This window comes from Cetorhinus maximus, chromosome 28, assembly GCF_964194155.1.
Source record: "Cetorhinus maximus chromosome 28, sCetMax3.hap1.1, whole genome shotgun sequence".
In the NCBI taxonomy this organism is placed as follows: domain Eukaryota; kingdom Metazoa; phylum Chordata; class Chondrichthyes; order Lamniformes; family Cetorhinidae; genus Cetorhinus; species Cetorhinus maximus.
Window position 1 is genome coordinate 19206499 of NC_135906.1, and position 20126 is coordinate 19226624.

Consider the following 20126-nt stretch of genomic DNA (forward strand, 5'->3'; position numbering starts at 1 on the left):
CCCTGAACAAATACTTAACAGAAAGATTGTCTGGGGCAAAATTTTACAGCCCAGTTATGGCGAGGGCGGGGCAGTAAAATGCTGCGAGCCATTCAAAAGCCCATTGACTTCAGCGGGACTGGAAGATCCCGCTGGCAGGAGGGGCCGTAAAATTCCGCCCCTGGCCCTTACCATATTGCAGTTTGTGGTAGCTTGCTGTGTGCAAATTGACTTCCGTGTTTCCTATATTATAACTGTAGCTCCACTTCAAGAGTACTTCATTGGCTGTAAAATGCTTTGGGACATTCTGAAGTTGTGAAAGGCACTATATAAATGCAAGTTTTGATTTTCCACTTTCTGTATTATGTACAAATGTAATGTCTTACAGTATACACTGTTATTAAAAATATACAGTTAGAGAATATACACTTACATAATATATACTGATAATTATAAAAATAGTTGTAAGTATACTATTAAGTTTAAAATTATATTTAAAATATACTGACAATCATTTAGTACACCATATATACTGACGTAAAATGCTCTCACAAATGTAAAATATAGACTGGGCTATTATGCTATATATTATAAATAATGTAGGTTATTATATAATGTATAATGACTGGAGTATTATGTCATAACAGTATATTTCCAGTTGGTGCTTGCTAATGGCAAGTTGTAAGTTAGGAAACAAAAGCGTAAACTTCTCTTGAGCTTCACACTCAAGGTTAAAGTGATCTGAACCCCTCTGAAAGATTACTGCCTCATAATCACTCCTAAGCATTGTCTGTGGGACTTAACAAAGCTTCATTGAACTGAACCAGACTTGCTTGTATTGTGGCTTGGATGCTAATAGGGCACATTGTTCAAATTCCGCACATTTGCACTGTTAAAATATTTGTCATCTCACCTCCCCCATCTCCCCCAACCCAAAAATTTTTAACAGCTACAGAATTCTCTGAGATTTAAGTTTATTGATGGAAGCTATCAAAATTTTGGAGGTTAGCATTGACTGAAAACTTAACTGGACTGGCCATATAAATACTGTGGCTACAAGAGCAGGTCAGAAGCTGAGAATTTCGTGGAGAGTAACTCATCTCCTGACTTCCCAAAGCCTGTCCACCATCTACAAGGCACAAGTCAGGAGTGTGATGGAATACTCTCCACTTGCCTGGATGAGTGCAGCTCCAACAACACTCAAGAAGCTTGACATCATCCGGGAGAAAGCAGCGCATATGATTGGCACCTCATCCACCACCTTCAACATTCACTCCTTCCACCACCAATGCACAGTGACAGCAGTGTGTACCATCTACAAGATGCACCACAGCAACTTACCAAAGCCCTTCAACAGCATCTCCCAAACCTGCGACCTCCACTACCTTGAAGGACAAGGACAGCAGACACATGAGAACTCCACCACCTGCAAGTTCCCCTCTAAGCCACACACCATCCTGACTTGGAAATATAATGCCATTCCTTCACTATTGCTGGGTCAAGGTCCTGGAACTCCCTTCCTAACCGCACTGTGGATGCACCTACACCACATGGACTGCAGCGGTTCAAGAAGGCAGCACACTGTCACCTTCTCAAGGGCAATTAAGGATGGGTAATAAAATTCTGGGATAGCCAGAGACACCCACATCCTATGAACAAATTTTTAAAAAGCAGTCCTGGGCAGATATCTCAGGCACAGATTTTATCAATGACCAGCTTTGGGACCTTCAAGTGGTTCAGGCTGATACTGACCCCAGGACAAGACATTGTAGTATAGTTCACAGTTGTGGCAGATGTACAATGTTCAGCAGCACTTGAAAAAAAGATTTTGTTATGCTCAATGGCTCTTTCTGGTTTCTCAGTAACAGGCATCTCCTGCTGTCAGTCCTTCTGTCAATCCTCTTATAATTGTTCACTTCCTGTAAACGTGAGATTGGTCTTGGTAATGGGGAAAGGTTTCTTCTGTGCACTGTGTACAACAAAAACAGAACATGTTCCTTATAAACAGGTCTATGATTTCACTGAATTTGGTCCAAATAAATGAAAAAAGAAAGACTTGCATTTTTATAGCACCTTTTGGAACTACAGGATGTCCCAAAGTGCTTTATGTAATGAAATAATTTTGAAGTGTAGCCATTGTAATGTGGCAGTCAAATTGTGTACAGCGAGTTCCCCAAAACAAATGAAATAAATGACAAGATCATCTTTCTTATATTAGTTGAGGAATAAGTATTGGTTAGGACACATATGGATTTATTCTTGTACTTAACTGGGTGCATTTGTTGTAGTGCTATTGGCATCCTCCATATAATGTATGTTCTGACTTTTGAGTTGAGCTGAAAATTTTCACTGTCATAATTAGTGTATTTTGGTTCTATTTTCTCTGACCTGCAATTCCATTTTGTTGTTGAAGAGAAAGCCAAGGAAATGCTCCTCCTGCTTCAGGTGGCCCAGCCCTTTCTACCACACGACCAGTGCAACAGGACATGAACAGGCAGAATGGACAACAGACAGAAGACATAGACAACCTCAGAAACAGCAAGCTGGCAACCCAACCTCCCAATCCCAGGAATACAAATAACCCCAGGGATGTCACTAATCCAGCCAACCCTTCCAATCCTGCCAGCCTTCATAATCCTGAAAAAATTGGAAACCACACTAACCCTCATAATCCCAGCAACCCATCCAATCCCCACAATACTACCAATCGTAAGGCCCCAACTACTACCCCTGGAAATCCTGCCAATCCTGGGAACCCCAAGAACCCAGAAAACAGCCTTATCCTTACCAATCCAACTAATCCATCCAATCCCAACAATCCAGCAAAAAATACTAAGAAGCCTGATCACACAACTATTAATATCCCATTTGCAGATCCTACCCTGCAAGGTAAGACTGTTGGTCACAAGGTCATTTATATAATTATTCAGCATGTTACTATTAGATTGATACAAGTCATGATAGAGGTTTCCTCGGTGCACTATGTGTAACAAAGTAGGGATCTGTTCTTTATAAACATATTTATGAAATCATTAAATTTGGTACAAAAAGACAATATTGAGATGGTAAACCCTTGCTGGGGCTGGGTAATACAGTGGTTAACACTAGCTTCACACCTCCAGCTTTTAGATTTAGATCCAACGCAGACAGGTGGGATGAAAGTTGATTTTGAGTATCCTTTGTGATGTTAAGCATCCTATGCTTCATACACCTTTTAGCGTCCAGATTTGCAGATCTTTGGCCAGGATTTTACAGGCCCTGCCGCCTGGCATGATATTATGGTCACGCCGAATTGATTGGAGATTTAAATGGCTTGCCACATCCGCCGGAGGGGAGACACGACACGGCAGGGTTGTAATTTCATGGCCTTTGTGAACAAGTTTGGCAAATGTGTTGGTGCATGGAACAGAAGATCTGGTTGAAGAGGTAGAGCTGAAAGCCAATAGAAAATTTTTTCAGGTGGTCTGTCTGACTAATTATTGGTAGCTGGAACATTGAAAGAATTATTCATGAACTGGAAACAGTTTTTTTTCCTCAAAGGCATTTTTAAATTGTGGTCATTTATTTTGTATTGAGATTTTAATTGTTAGTTTTGTCTGTTCATAAAACTGGTGATGGATGAATTAGAAAGCATCTAGGTCCAGTTAATGTGGGAGTGAAGCTTCAGTGTTACAAATTGTTTTGTGACCTCCATATTAAATTAAATACAATAAGAATTGCCTTTTGTTATAAACACATTGGCAAATCTACCTTTTTTGGCTCAGTTGATTAATTAGTAAAGGTTCTGTCTAGTGTAAGACTTCATCATACAAACCAACCTTCTTGCCTAAGTTAACTGTCCTTTAAAGGGTTGATAGAAAGGATCCTAACATTGTAAAATAAAATCAGTCAGACCTGCTGCTGGAAATGTTGATGGATTAGGTATGACTTGGTTCCCTCTTACTTTGTAAAATAACCTGACAACTCTTATTATCTAGGTTCACATAATCCTCCTGAGTTTAGAAGACTAAGGAGTATCTAATTGTGTGTTTAAAACGATAAACAGATTTGGGAAAGTAGATGCAGAGAAGTTATTTCTTCTGGTGGGGAATCTAAAACAAGGAGGAACAGTTTTAAAATTTGAGCTAGGCCATTCAGGAGTGATTCCAGGAGTCCTTTTCATATCAGGTAGCAGAAATGTGGAGATCTCTCCCCCAGAAGGATGTGGATGATCAACTAGCCAATATAAGTTTTCAAGGTTGAGATCGAAAGATGTTTATAGGGTAAAGGGGATCATGGAAAATGGAGGTGACTAAATGAAATGACCTACTCCTGCTTCTATGTTCCTAACAATTTGGGGTGAGATTGCAGAGAATTGTGGCACTGTAACCATCCTGAAAGGCAAGACTTTAGGTCTATTTGTTTCCAGCTAAGTATTTTTATTGCTTTGTTCAAAATTAATGCTTGAGAAAGAAATAGAGTCAATAATTTCTGGGAGGAAAGAAAAGATAAACTATCCAAATTAGACAATGGATTAGTCAATACCATATTTGCTTGTGTAACAATTTCAAAAAGTTTTCATTCCAGTATAATGACAATGCAAAACATGGACAAGCATGTAAAAGGTAATACAAGAAATGGATCTCTTTGTTTCAGTAAACAAAAATGCAAACACTGACGCTTTGCCAAAAAAGGAAGAAGAAAAGAAAGAAGAGGAAGAGAAAGACGATGATGGAGATGGTCCGAAGCCAATGCCACCCTATAGCTCCATGTTCATATTGAGCACTACTAATCCGTAGGTCACTTTCAAATGTTTGTCAGAATTTGGACTGATGAAGGTCTAAACTATGTTTACTTAGATTTTTCCAATTGTATTTCCAAGTCCTTTTCTTGCAATTCTTGCGAGTTGCAATTTTTATATACATTGAGAAACCAAGATGGAGAGCCAGGCTTTGAAATTTTCTGCATCTATTTAGATAGGCCCGAGGATCACAAGATATTGAGCCTTGGGCCTCCTCATAAAGCCAGCAACAAGCTGCAGGCAGCAGTAGGCATCCCCAGGCAGCTCACTGGATAAGTGTTGAAGATCAAGCTACTGTAATTCCAGCAGTGACTTTCAAGTAAGTTGGTAAAGGGGACACGATCACAAGATAAATATGAATGAGGAAGGACATTTAGAATATCCCAGCTCATACATTTATAAAATACCTATTGTCCCGAAGGCGCAGCATCTATCTCTTTCTTAAATCATTTTAGGATCTTTTTCTCCACTATCTACATGAAAGTTCATTCCATTACTTAATGATTCTTTATGTTGTTATGACCGATGCAGTTGGTAAAGCAGAGTTATTTAAAAATCCCAGAGGGAAACTTTAAACAACTGTCATAACCTATAATTTTAAGTGTTATGTTTGAGATGCGGCTCTAACTTCAGGAATCAGACCCCCCCGTTCTCGAGGTTTTACATTAAACCAAATGAAACATTTTATTAGTTTACACAGGTTAAAATATAGGTACACGTGGCTACAAATTACTACTATCATAACTTTTAAAAAATTCCCAAACTAATCTCCATTAAGGCAACAGCAACCCATAGACTTAACCAAACACCAGGCAAAGTGGATTTCCAGCATCCGCAGTTTTTTGCTTTCAACCAGGCAAAATATTTTCACCTTAGAATTCAAAATGATGCTCTTTTCACTGTTGAGCCAGTTGGAGGCTTACAGCTGCCTTTTGATCTTACATTGCCTCTGCTCTGCACACCCAAAAACTACTGAAGTTATACCTACCACCACCGATTGAATTCAAATTCTCATTGTCTCACCAGTATCTTTGAACTTTACCTTTTAACAATGAAACCCCATTCATTGAACCAATTTTATTAATAATATAAACATATTACTTGGTAGCCGCTAGAAAGACGTCAAGTTTTCACCCCACTTCTTGAATGCTCTATTCAAAAAATGCAAATGCACGCTATCTCTCTTCCATATCAAAACTAGTACCCATCAAAGCACCCAGACTAGCTGGCTTTAATCCAATTAAGATAGACCTGCAGACTAAGAAAAATATTTTCCAAAATACTATACACATTAAGAGCTTCATGACAGTGTGATATCAGCTCTAACTTTGACCCGGCACCTTCTTGCCTTTTCTATACCATTTATCGGGTATCTTCTCAGTTATTGCTTCTTAAGACTGTTTGATCCAAGGGCTAGTTTTCCCTGTCCCATCTGCTATAGAACAAGGGCAGTGCCTGTCACCCCAATTCCATCCTGACCCCAGCCCAGTTTCCTTTGTTAGCGGTTATTAGTCATCATGGCAGGATATCAGCAGGATTCCCACCAGCAAGATCCAGGCATTATCGAAGTTGGACCATTGCTGAACAATGTAAGGCCCATTGTAGTGGCAGAAGAGCACCAAAGCCTTTGATAAATTCCCAATGAGTTTGAACAGATAAGTGCTGGCAGATGAAATAAAGTGAAAGGACACCACTAAAGAACTCTGTCTCTCCACCTGGTGGTCCTGGAAGGAAAGGAAATTAGCTGGAAACTGTACTAGTCCAATGCCTGTTGTCATTTGTATGTAGTAGGCAAAAGAGGAGTCCCAGCAAGGGCAGTTTGAAGGAAATTCAGGTCAGAGTCATGCAGCAGCAGTAGTAAAAACAGAAAATGATGGAAATACTCAGCAGGTTACTGCAGCGTCTGTGCAGAGGAACAGAGTTAATATTTCAGGCCTATGTCCTTTCATTAGAACTGGGAAAAGTTAGAAATGTAATAGGCTTTGAGCCAGGGGTGGGCAGGACAAGCACAAAAGGAAGGTCTGTGATGGGCTGAAAGATAGGAGAAATTGAATGACAGAAGAGCTAGTCCTCCAGGGCAAAAGAAAATGGTAATGGGGCAAAAAAATAAATGAAGAAACAAAAATGTGCCCAGAGAAGATGTGCTGATGACTGCAAGCAAAAAAAAAAGAGAGAAACTGAAACTTGCAAAGAAAAGGAAACAAAATGGGCTCCGAGATTATGGTCTGAAATTATTGAATTCAATGTTGAGTCCTGAAGGCTGTAAAGTACCTAATCAAAAGATGGGGTACCGTTCTTCAAGTTTACATTGAGCTTCACTGAAGCAGTGCGGTAGACCACAGACAGAAATGAGATAGCAAGGTGGAAAATTAACAAGCCACAGGGAGTACGGGGTTATGCTTGCAGACTGAACAGAAGTGTTCCGAAAAACTATCACCCAATCTGCATTTGGTCTCCTCAATGTAGAGGAGCTCGCATTGCGAGCAGTGACTACTACATTGAAAGATGTACATGTAAATGGCTGCTGATCACCTGGAAGGAGCATTTGAAGCCTTGGACAGTGAGGAGGTAAAGGGCAGGTGTTACATCTCGTGCGTTTGCATGGGAAATGGACAGGGTGTTGACGGTGACTGAGAAGTGGACTAGGGTGTCACAGAGAGAACTCAAAGTATCAGGGGGAGACAGTAGTATAGTGGCAATGTCACTGAGCTATTAATCTAGAGTTCAAGGCTAATCCTCTGGGAATATGGGTTTAAATCCCACCACGGCAGTTGGTGGAATTTGAATTCGATTAATAAAAAGCTGAAATTAAAAGCTAGTTTCAGTAATGGTGACCATAAAATCACTGTCGGTTGTCATAAAAACCTATCTGGTTCACTAATGTCCTTTAAGGAAGGAAATCTGCCATACTTACCCGGTCTAGCCTACCTGTGACTCCAGACCCACAGCAATGTGGTTGACTCTTAACTGCCCTCTGAAATGGCCTAGCAAGATACTCAGTTCAAGGGAATTTAAGGATGGGCAACAAATGCTACCCTTGCCTGCGATGCCAACATCCCAGGAAAGAATTTTAAAAAGCTGTCCATTCGGAATGCTGAAAGGGGAGGGGAAGATGTGTTTGGCATGAGCAGTGGTCCTCACTGCCCATTTTGGCTCCCTTTTGTATCACTGTCGCGCCTGACTTTGGCAGGGAAGTGACAGTAACCCCTTAATTTAAAAAAAATTGCATAAGAAAATTTCTTGGGAACAGAAAGCAGTGACACTGGAAGTAATCACTGCAGGTGTACATCATTAGTAATTTCTACATCAGTAATTTCTTTGGAATTTCTTTGGAATTGAAATCTCATGTCACTGAATACTACCTGAACAACTAACCTTAACGCCACAGCCACACCAGATATAGAAAATAGTGGTAACTTATTATAATATCTGGCAACAAATTTCTAATACCAAAGCTGCCATTTCCAGGGTCCCTCTTTGCTTCTCATCCTTTCAACCTCTCTGTTACTTACTCAACATGAGACTTGTTAAGTGTTAGCCTTTGTCTACTGCTTCCTCAGCACTCAACTATTGTTCTACCACTTGCTCCCGGGCTTCGATTCCTTTGGCCACAGTTTGCTGATGATGGAGAGAGTGGTGGAGGAAAATATCAATTATAAATTCACTATGGGCTGAACTTTCCATCCGGGGGCAAGAAACAGAGGTCGGGACTGTTTGCAGATCTTGAACCCATCTCCTGGGAGGGGAAGAGTCATTGTGATTTTCATGGGGATGATTCCTTAATTGGCATGGAGACAGGTTTGCCAACCAATTAAACATGACCAGTGGGCTCTTCAAGCAATCAGGGGTCTTCCAGCTTGAAGGAGCAGCAGTCTGTGTTGAAGGTAAGTAAGAGAGTGGGTGCTTCAACATGGAGTCACTCTCTCTCCAACTTTTGCAAACCTTAAATTAAAAATGGCTTTTGCAGCCAAGCCACCACTTTTGGGTCTTCCTGAGCGCTGACCCCTGCAGTCTGCCACTGGGAGGCCACTTCCAGGCTCATTAACTGGACCCCAGCACCTGGGGAACCTGAAAACCAATTGGAAAATACAAGTCAGCCTCCTATAATTGGAGTCAAGCAGCAGTTGTTGAGCCTTATTGGCTACCTGCTGCGACCAACCCACCGATCCAGCCTCTGCAAAAATGGCTTAGAGGTGGGATGGAGCCGGGAATCGGCATGCAAGCTGGTGTGCTATTTTTAACTTCAACCCACCTCCGATCCTGGGCCAAAAACCCAGCCCTCTATGTCTGTTAACTGAAAAATTATTATTTTCATCAATACATTGACACTTTTTTTTAACAACAGTTTGTATTGCTTTTCTGGCTATTTTTTTCTAGTTTTACACAGCTCCAGCAATAATGATTGCAATAAACCTAATTATTTTAAAACTTTCTTGACAGACTGCGTAGAGCCTGCCATTACATTGTAAATCTACGCTACTTCGAAATGTGTATCCTCATGGTCATCGCAATGAGCAGTATTGCACTGGCCGCAGAAGATCCTGTCCAACCAAATGCTACAAGAAATAACGTAAGCTGTGACTATTTAATATTTAGTGAAATATTGGTCACTGTATTTCAAAAGGGCCACTGTTACATTGGAGATGATACAGAGAAGAACAATGAGAATGATCCTGAGTGTAAAGGGGGGAAATAAGGTTAAGAGAAGTTAAACAATTGTGGTTAACAAAATGGCAGAACAAATTCAATAGACAAAATGGTCTACTTATGTTTTTATGGCCACAAATTTCAGTTGCGTAGTGCCCAATTTTTGGCGTTATGCATGTCTCTTGGGCATCAAAATGACATCCTTCTGATGTGGGTTGTGTCTGCATGCAAAGAGTGGGGGATACATCACAATCTCTTTTTTCTGAGAGAAGCAGGAGGAGTATGTACACAGCTTTTCCAGCATAACCGTCTTCTCCATGGTGCAAGGTTCCATTGATCTATTGACCGCACACAAATAGCTTTGCAGGCGCTACATAAAATTTTAGAGTTATACTCAACTGCAAACGATTCCATTCCCTCAATGTCCAGCTTGTGTGTGACCATACTCAGCGCATCGTGCAGGTCAGTGCTCAATATCCTAGCAATAGTCATAATGACTTTATTCTGTCTCAGTTCACTGTGCCTTCACTGTTTGAGCCACCAAGGGTGGCTACTGGGCAACAAGGGATACCACTGACCATTGGATCATGACCCTAGTGTGCAACACACACACATGGTGGCACCATGCCTATAACAAGGGCCGTGTTGTCAGATGGAATATCTCAAGCTGACCATTGGGTACCTAAACAGCAACCGCTGCCATGACTGTTCCAGTCCCCCCCAGGAGCAGGTGGCCTGCTGCATCCTGCACAACCTCACCTTAAAGACAGCACAGCTCACTTGCCACCAGGTATACGGTGAGCAGCTGAGGATGAGGAGGTGGAAGGGAGAAGGCAATCAGCACATGTAATTTCCAGCTGTGTCCATGAGCAACTCATTTGACTACTACCTAAATGCTACTCCAATTCTTAGTTATTAAACAGTCCCGCACCTTACTTTCCCACTGTTATTGACCATCACAGTGTCCCCTTGGCCAGAACGCTGAAATGCAAGTCATATAAAACAAACATTCCAAACCAACTTTATCAGTCAAATCGTCCAATAGCCTAGACAAAAGTCGACGATGTCTTCTTAGGCAGTCCATTGAGATCAAGGATGACTTGCTTCCACTCTAGTTTGATGGGTTCTGAGATGGCTGATAAGCCCAGTGTATGATCTGCAGACTCTGCAATATGTGCAGCAGGTTATGCTTGAAAGACTGGGTGGATGGATTGTTAGGAGGTTTGATTGCTCCCTCTGATGCCAGGACTTGGCCTCTGCACGTTCCCGATAAAGCCTCTCAATGGTGCCTTCTCAACTGAGCCTTTTCCATTTTGGTCAGTCACAAACCAGGGTCTCCCTTGAGTCAACGGGCATGTTAGACCACCTTCGGGATGGTTTGAGGACATCCCTACATTAATTAACCCATGATGAAGGCAAAATACTGCAGATGCTGGAAATCTGAAACAAAAACAAAAAATGCTGGAAAAATTCAGCAGGTCTGACAGCATCTGTGGAGAGAAAGACAGAGTTAACGTTTCGAGTCCATATGACTCTTCTTCAGAGCAATTAACCCGTCTTCAGTTCCTTAGTGCGTATTTCCTTTGTACCATTAACTGGCTTAGTGATCCTACCAGGAATGAGAAATTTCCGCCATTGGCAGAATTCTGACTTTGGAATCATAGAATTCCGCCCTTTTTTTCTGACCTCCATCTCTGCATAGGTGTATTTGAAATATATCACACTTTAAACATTTTAAAAAAACACAATGTGAGTCTGAACTTGTGGTTAGGAGAAGGAGGCGGGCTCAGGTTCGGTCCAGGTCTCTGTTTGTCAATCACAACCCACCCCCATCAAATCCATTGCAGCTGACATCGATGTGGGCACTCAGCCATTTAGTTATGCCTAATCAGCCAGGTCAGTTTGATTTGAAGCAGGAGTGGTTGGAGTGGAGCAACTGGTCCGGAAATAGAGGGACTGGGCCTGGGCGACAGGACAGGCCCAGCCCTCAGCCCACCCCTTAGACTGACTGGAACATGAACTAATGACCAGGAAAACTCCATCTAGATGAACAATGCTAGGTACAGGGGTTGGGGGGGAGGAGGGGTTAGGGGGAGGAGGGGTTGGATTCAGTAGAAGGGAAGCCTTTAAATTTAGAAGCAGCTTTTCACAGAGGAGCCCCTGACACAAAATTGAAGGAGATTTTATAAGCTGAAGTGGCCTTGAAGCATTTTCATTCACTAAAGATCATAAAAAGTGCTATAATTACATGATTTCTTGTCAAAAAAATGTTCAGACTGTTCTTTGGTCACTCTCATCCCTGGATCCTACACAGTGCTACCCCAGTGACTACAGCATGGCCAGCAGAAGGCTGATAACCTTCAGTAGGGGAGACCGCAGATGGCCTTGAAGGAAACTCTGGAGCAATTCCGACCCCTAAAGGCCTAGCTTTGAATGAGTGGCAACAGTCTGAGCTGGCTGGCTGACAGGCAACAGCAACAGATGAATGCTATCATCCTGAGAGAGAGAACAGCTGATTCATGCCCCATGAGGCCACTCACATGGTATAGTGCCTTAACAATCTTAGCCATGTGTTGGGGGACAGATTGCTAGACTACTATGAGTCCCTTCAAATCCCTTTGCACACTGTTATCTCATTTAACAGCTCTTTCCCCAGCAATCAGCTGAGGTTTTTACCAATTTCATTACATCATAGTGGCCTATCTCATTCAGTATCTTTTAGTTGCCCCATACAGTTTAGCTGACATCAAGAATTGCCACCTGAATGAGCTTCAATGAGAATCTATCACTTCATGGTGCATCAAATAGACCAACCCACTGTGTCACCAATTACCTTATTTTTCTCACTCTTTTTAGGTTTATGTAATTGAAAACCTGAGGGATTTGTGTTCATAAGAGTTAACTCCATGATTGCATGCTTTCAATGGGGAAGCAATGGACATAGAATCACAACTCTGCTGCCCCAGTTCTCCAAACTGTGCTCCTGCAAATGCAACTTCCTATTGGGAGGAGTTGGGACAGCGCCACGGTGAAAAAGAGTAAGAGAAGAGATTGGGGTAAATCAGGAAGTAGTTAGGTGACACCAAGCTTGGACTTCAAAAGCTTTCAGTTTTTTAAAAGAAAAGGAAGGCTGCAAAAGGTGAGGTGGTCCACAATTTTGAAATCATGGAAACGAATGACTCAGAGTAGGAGATATAATTAATCCTTGTGCAGGAGTCTAGAGCTAAAGGACTCAATTTAAAAATAAGGGGTTTCCCATTTAAGACGGAGATAAGGATTTTTTTTTTCTCTGAAGGTTGTTAGACTTCTCCAGACAGCAGTGGAAGCTGGGTCATTGAATATATTCAAAGTTGAATTAGACAGATTTTTGATCAACAAGGAAATTGAGGGCTATGGGAGCGCGGCAGAAAAGTGACCACAATCAGATCAACCGTGATCTTATTGAATGGCTAAGCAGACTCGAGGAACCAAGTGGCCTACTCCTGCTCCTATTTCTTATGATCTTAATGCTGATTATTGTTCGTTATTATCAGTGACTAGACTGTGAAACTTTGATTTCACTCATTATTTTCATTCCTCTTTCCACAGGTTTTAAGATATTTTGACTATGTATTTACTGGAGTCTTTACCTTTGAAATGGTTATTAAGGTAAGTAAGCACTGCCCAGTCAATAGCTGAATAATATAGAGCAGGCAGGCCCCAGGTTCTTTGCCATTAACTGACCTCAGCTAGCCTGATGGCCTCATTATCTGATTTAGAGAGGGATAAATCTGCCAGAGATACAATGCCTAATTCCCTATGACCTGATAGGTCTTTAATCTTATAAAAACTAATCTTATAAAACTATCCAATAGCATCGATATAGATAAAATATTTCCACTTGTGGGGAATCCAAACTAGAGGTCATCAATGGAGACATGAGGAAAAACTTTTTCACACAGCACGTGATTCAGATCTGGAGTTCACTACCGGTGAGTGTGGTGGAGGCAGGGTCAATCATGGCATTTAAGAGGCAATTGGATTATTATCTGAAAAGGAAGAATGTGCAGGGCTGTGGGGAGAAGGATGAGTGGTGGCACTAGGTAAATTGCTCCTTTGGAGAGCCAGCACAGACATGATGGGCTGAATGGCCTAGTTCTGTGTTGCAACCATTCTGTGAGTCTGTGATAAAATAGTCAATAATAAATCCAATAGGGAATTCAGGAGAACATTTTTTACCCAAAGAGTGGTCAGTATGTGGCACTTGCTACCACATAGATCAGTAGAGACAGGTGACATAGATGCGTTTAAGTGGAATCTAAGTACATGAGAAAGAAAGAAATAGAGGACATGCTGATAGGATAAGGTGAGATGGCCTGTCGCTGTGCTGTAAATTATATGTAACCCTTCAGAGATTGATTCTGCAAAGTGTGCTAATGCCAGGAAAGGTTAGGATTGGCATTAGTTCTGTTGTAACTGCTCAACTCTAATCAAATAGCCAACACTCCAATTTCAGATGTGAAGAATGGTCACTTGGCTAGTACTAGAAGTACAGCCATCACATGGAAGTGTATCCCAGTACTTCAGGAGGTGGTTTCTCCAAAAGAGTTAGGAAAGAAAATTTTGGGAAAAATACCGATCCTTTGAACAACTGACTTGCTCCTCTGCTGCACCCTATTGTGTAATAATGAGCTTGATCTAAATTTTGACTGTCAGGTTTTGCTGATGGTTTTCAGAAGTTTTCTGTGAAAGTTAGTAGTCCAGAGGAAAAAGGTGCCCAGATAGATAACAAGCAGTACTGGGAGTAATTGATAGACAAGGAAGCAGAGGTCTATCAAGAGATAGAAACTGATCACATGGCATAAGTGGGCCCAGGGCATGACAGGCAATGAGTGGTGAGCAAATGTCACCAAAGAGTGAAAGCCTAGAAGGGAGGGTTCGGGGAAGGGGCAGTGAGTGGCAGCTAAGGCTGTAAAAGTATGGGTATAAAGAAGAATAACAGAATTGCTTGCATTCATATAGTGCCTTTCACAACCTCAGGATGTTCCGAGAACTTTACAGCCAATAAGAACATAAGAACTAGGAGCAGGAGTAGGCAATTCAGCCCCTCGAGCCTGCCCCGCCATTCAATACAATCATGGCTGATCTTATTTCGGCCTCAACTCCAATTTCCCGCCCTCACCCCATAACCTTTCAACCAGTTACTAATTAAAAATCTGTCTATCTCCTCCTTAAATTTATTCAGCGTCCCGGCATCCAGTGCACTCTGAGGTAGTGAATTCCACAGATTCACGACCCTTTGAGAAAAGTAATTCCTCCTCATCTCTGATTTAAATCTACCACCCCTTAGCCTAAAACTATGGCCTCTCGTTCTAGAATGCCCACAAGGGGAAACATCTGCTCCACGTCTACTTTGTCTATCCCGTTTAGCATCTTATATACCTCAATTGGATCTCTTCTCATCCTTCTAAACTCCAGCGAGTATAGGGCTAAACTGCTCAATCTCTCCTCATAAGACAATCCCTGCATCTCTGGAATCAATCTAGTGAACCTCCTCTGAACTGCCTCCAATGCAACTACATCCTTCCTCAAGTAAGGGGACCAAAACTGTGCACAGTACTCCAGGTGCGGTACTTCTGAACTAATGAAGTGCTTCTGAAATGTAGTTACTGTTGTAATGTGGAAAATGCAACAATAAACTCCCACAAACAGCAATGAAATAAATGAACATATAATGTGTTTTAGGTTTTGGTTGAGGGATAAATGTTGCTCAGCACCAGGAGAACTCCCCTGTTCTTCGAAATAGTGTAATGGGATCTTTTACATCATATCTGAGAGGGAAATGGGGCCTCCGTTTAATATCTCATCCAAGAGACAGCACCTTTGACAGTGCAGCAATCCTTAAGTACTGCATTGAGTTGCTTGCATGGATTATGTGTTCAAGGTTTGAACCAATGGCATTCTGGCTCAGAAGCAAGAGTACTACTACTGAGCCAAGACTGACACCTTAAATAGGATCTATAAATAGAAGGTCAGAGTATGAGTGGCAGGTTAGGACCAAAACCATGCTAATGACAGTGGTTGGAGGATGGAAGAGTGCAAGGAAAGGGGGAGGAGAATTTCTCTGAGCACTGTTTATAACATATATAAAGAGCAGATGAATTTATTGTATATAATTCCCAAAGAAAATCTTCCCCAGGGTCAGAAACACCCATATCTACTCAAAGAGCTGATTTTTCTCCACAACTTTCCAGATTCATTCTTTTTCTAATCAATCAGAATGGCGGGGGGTGGGGTGCTGATTTTCCCCCTACAATCTGATTGGTTGTTTTTCATTGTTCAAATAGCAAACCAAATCAAAAATTTGAGACATGGACCTACATTGGTCCGATCAGAAAGTGTGTATGTGATACTCTGGCCACGAAACTGGTATATTAGTAAACCAGTTGCATTTTAATAATAAAATCATGGTTTTAATCGTCACTTTCTGGTGCTAGCCTACTCTACTGGATTTATTAAATTCAATTTCATGACTTGCTAGACTATCTGTTAGTGTTTAAAATTATGACCATGTGGAGTAGGCTAGCTAGAAATAGGCTGACTCTAGTGTTTGAGGAGTCTAGAGAAGAGGACATAAATATAAGATTAAATGTAAGACTTTAAGACAGAGTAGAAAAAATTCCTTTTAAAGGGAAGATCATAAGGTTATGGAGTATATTGCCAGTGTTAGTGATTGAAGCAAGCACCTAGTCAATATTTAAGATTTTATTTTGAAGGAAAGGGGTAAAAAGGATATGGGAACAAGGGTTGGACACAGGATTAGAATTACTGCTCATGTGGAGCACAAACATTGGCTGGGATTTTCCAGTCCCGCCTGCGGTTGGAAAAGTGGGCGGGTCGGAAAACTTGGAGAAGCAGCCAAAAGTCTACTGACTTTTGGCTGGTTGTGGGACCAGAAAATCCCGCCTATCAACTTGGACTGGTTGAGTTAAATGGCCTGTTTCCATGTTGTAGTTTCTCTGTAATTCTATGTACAAATTAGACAGGTGAACTCAGCTGGAATAGTGGTGAGGAGGCTACAATTGACCTCAGTATGCAGGGCTAGAGAGAAAAAAATAAGCCAGAGCCAGAGGTCTCACTTCTCTGTGCTTTTGGTAGTGAAAGATGTGAAGAGTTAGCAATCTGTGCATGAATGTTGATTGATGAGAGGACTGAGTTTAGCTGTAGTGCTCTTCAAAATAGAACAGTCTGCCAGCATTAACTGTCACAGCATAAACTTGGAAAATGAGTCAGCTAATGGAAGGTAGTTATCATTCCCCAACATGTGTCAGCATCTTTAAGAGAAAAGTAGTACAGGGAAAAGTATGAATTTGATAAAGTGTCATTTATTTCTTTCCTCGTTCTGTTTAAAGATGATTGACCTTGGCTTAGTCCTGCATCAAGGAGCATACTTCAGAGACCTATGGAATATTCTGGATTTCATCGTAGTCAGTGGTGCACTAGTGGCTTTTGCCTTCACGTAAGTTTCTTCCTGATCTCATGTGCCTGCTTGGAAGGTCCTGCTGTCTAGGAACTTTGTATGCAGTGCGTTCATTTTTTCTCAGTTTTCACTGAGAGACATGGTATGTACACTCTGCTAGTATCTCTATGCTTGCAGAGAGAGGACATGGAATGCATGCTGTCTGTACTTAGCAACTGTTCTCAAATTTTAAGTTTTCATAAGTGTTCAGTATTATATTAAGCTGGGGGATGTGGTTTGGAACAGGCGTGAGGGGCAATCTTCCTCTGACAAAAACCAAGAAAAGAAGCACATTACAAACAGAATGAGCACAATAGAAATACTGCTGATGACATTATTGGATAAAAGCTTATCAAGTTCCCGCATTTTAACAAGAATGTTAACTCATTGAAGATAGAAGGATTAATACCTTCATTAAAATACTGGGCAGAAGATTGTCACATAAATACGCTAAACATTCTTTTGCCAAAAGTCATGTCTATTCTAATACCATTGCTCCAACTCTGGAATCTCAGTTAGCAAATGCACTGATTTCTACAGACCAGTAAAATCCAAGGTTCTATCACTCATCCATGATGACTTGGTTGATCTTATTTAGGACAGTGGTAGATGTACTACTATTGACTTTAACATCTCTTGGTTAGTGTTACGATGTGGCAGGTGATATGTGCCAGGCAGACCAAATCCACAGGGGAAACTTGGCCACACTATCAAAACAGTTTTGCAATTTGTATTTATTGCGAGAAGATTTGTGCACTGAATTCAGGAGTAGTGAGTCCATTAACACCTTTAGTGATTTAAAAAATTAAATTAAAGCATTTATTAACAAAAGGAAAGACTTCAAACACAGACATAATATTACAGTTACTTGATATTGTAACAAATCCCAAAATTCCTAATTAACCTGACCCCCAGCTACACATTTCCTTTAAGGCAACAGTCAAATAAGCAATCCAGCAAGGTTACTACATGCACCCACTTGACAGTGGAATTTCAAAGGCTTTTTAACATGACTTTAGTTACTGGATACGGCAGACTTCTGCAAAAGTTGCTAGTGGCTTGCTCCAAGTCTGTCACATGGTGTGCTTTTCAAGATTTTACACAGCCACCCCCACATAATCTTCCATCCTTCTTTATATATGTTTTTCTCTCTCTTTATTATGTAAAATCCCATTGTTCTACATGTCTTTGGAAATTTACTTTTCCTTATAATATAAAAATCTTTCATGTTGTCAATATGGCCTCTTTCCTTTTGGGAAAAATATACATAATAATCTTGTCCTATTTATCTTATTAGTTGTAAGCATCCTACCATCCCTTTGTAAATCAAACAACCCCTTCACTTATCTAAAAATGCAAATTTCGTTCACCCCTTATCTGTGGAACCCTCCTCCACGCTTGTCCATCTCCATTTCAAAAGTCTGCTTTACACTTAACTCTTGATAGTTTCAACCATGCAGTCTACCTGACTAATTCAATTAAAACTTAAACAGTCAAGGATAGATAGAGGCTCAAATATGTAATCAAATTTCAGAGAAGTGTAAGAATGATAAGGCAGTAATAGTAGGGGATTTTAATCACCCAAATATTAGCTGAGATAGTTTTAGTGTGTAAGGTAGGGAGGGAGCAAAATTCTTAAATTGCATCCAGGAGAACTTTTTAGCCCAGTACATAGAAAGCCTAACAAGGGAGGGGGCAGTTCTGGACCTAATATTTGGAAATGACCCTGGACAGGTAGAAGGCATATCAGTAGGGGAGCGTTTTGGAGATAGTGACCATAACTCGGTTAGATTTAGGATAGTTATGGAAAAGGATAAGTTTGGGCCGGGAATAAAAGTTTTAAACTGGGGAAAGGCTCATTTTACTAAAATGAGAAACGATTTGGCCCCAGTGGACTGGGAGCAGCTACTTTCAGATAAAACTGTGTCAGAGCAGTGGGAGGCATTGAAGGAGGAAATAGCGAGAGTACAGGGCAAATATGTCCCCATAAAGACGAAGTGGGGGACCAAGTCCATAGAATCCTGGATGTCAAGGGACATAAAGGTTAGGATTAAGAAGAAAAGAGAAGGCTATGGCAGATGCCGAGGGCTCAATACGGCAGAGTCCCCAGAGGAGTATAAAAAGTGCAGGGGGGAACTTAAAAAGGAAATTAGGAAAGCTAAGAGAGTGCATGAGAAAGTATTGGTGGGTAGAATAAAGGAAAACTAAAAGGGTTTTTAAAAAAATATATATAAAGAGCAAGAAAATAACCAGGGAAAGAGTAGGACCAAATAGGGACCATAGGGGTAACCTCTGTGTGGACCCGAAAGATGTGGCTACAGTCCTCAATGCATACGTTGCGTCGGTCTTCACAATGGAAAAAGACAGCGCAGGTATGGACATCAGTGTGGAGGACTGTGAAATATTAGAGGAAATTAACATAAAATAAGAAGAGATATTAGCGGGGTTAGCGGCCTTAAAAGTGGATAAATCCACAGGCCCAGATGGGATGTACCCCCGGCTGTTGAGAGAGGCAAGGGAAGAGATATCAGGGGCCCTGGCAGTAATTTTCAAATCCTCTGTGGCCACAAGTGAGGTGCCAGCGGACTAGAGGACTGCTAATGCTGTCCCATTATTTAAAAAGTGAGGAATGGATAGACCAGGAAATTACAGGCCAGTAAGTCTAACCTCGGTGGTGAGGAAGTTACTAGAAATAATTCTGAGGGATAGAATATATCTGCACTTGGAGACACACAGATTAATCAGGGATAGTCAGCATGGATTTGTTAAGGGAAGGTCGTGTTTGTGACAAATTTGATCGAATTTTTTGTGGAGGTAACCAGGAGTGTTTATGAGGGTAATGCATTTGATATGGTCTACATGGACTTTAGCAAGGCTTTTGATAAGGTCCCTCATGGCAGACTGGTTAAGAAAATAAGAGACAATAGGATCAAAGTGGCACATTGGCTGAGAGGCAGGAAGCAGAGGGTGATGGTTGAGGGATGTTTCTGTGACTGGAAGTCTGTTTCCAGTGGGGTTCCACAGGGTTCGGTGCTGGGATCCTTGCTGTTTGTGGTGTACATAAATGATTTGGACTTAAATGTAGCGGGTATGATCAAGAAGTTCGTGGATGACACGAAAATCGGTAGAGTTGTAAATAGTGAGGAGGATAACCGTAAACTGCAGGAGGATATCAATGGACTGGTCAGGTGGGCAGAACAATGGCAAATGGAATTCAACCTG

At 41.3% G+C, this 20126-nt stretch overlaps 1 protein-coding gene across 1 annotated transcript in view; it reads left to right on the forward strand.

Moving 5' to 3' along the window:
• Nucleotides 1–20126, forward strand: part of LOC144668888 (voltage-dependent P/Q-type calcium channel subunit alpha-1A-like) — a 741147-nt gene that overhangs the window by 539459 nt on the left and 181562 nt on the right. Inside the window, exons 22-26 of the mRNA XM_078531346.1 lie at nucleotides 2393–2868; nucleotides 4615–4753; nucleotides 9200–9329; nucleotides 12995–13054; nucleotides 16798–16904. Coding sequence (XP_078387472.1) covers nucleotides 2393–2868; nucleotides 4615–4753; nucleotides 9200–9329; nucleotides 12995–13054; nucleotides 16798–16904 — 912 coding nt within the window. The remainder of the gene's footprint in view (nucleotides 1–2392; nucleotides 2869–4614; nucleotides 4754–9199; nucleotides 9330–12994; nucleotides 13055–16797; nucleotides 16905–20126) is intronic.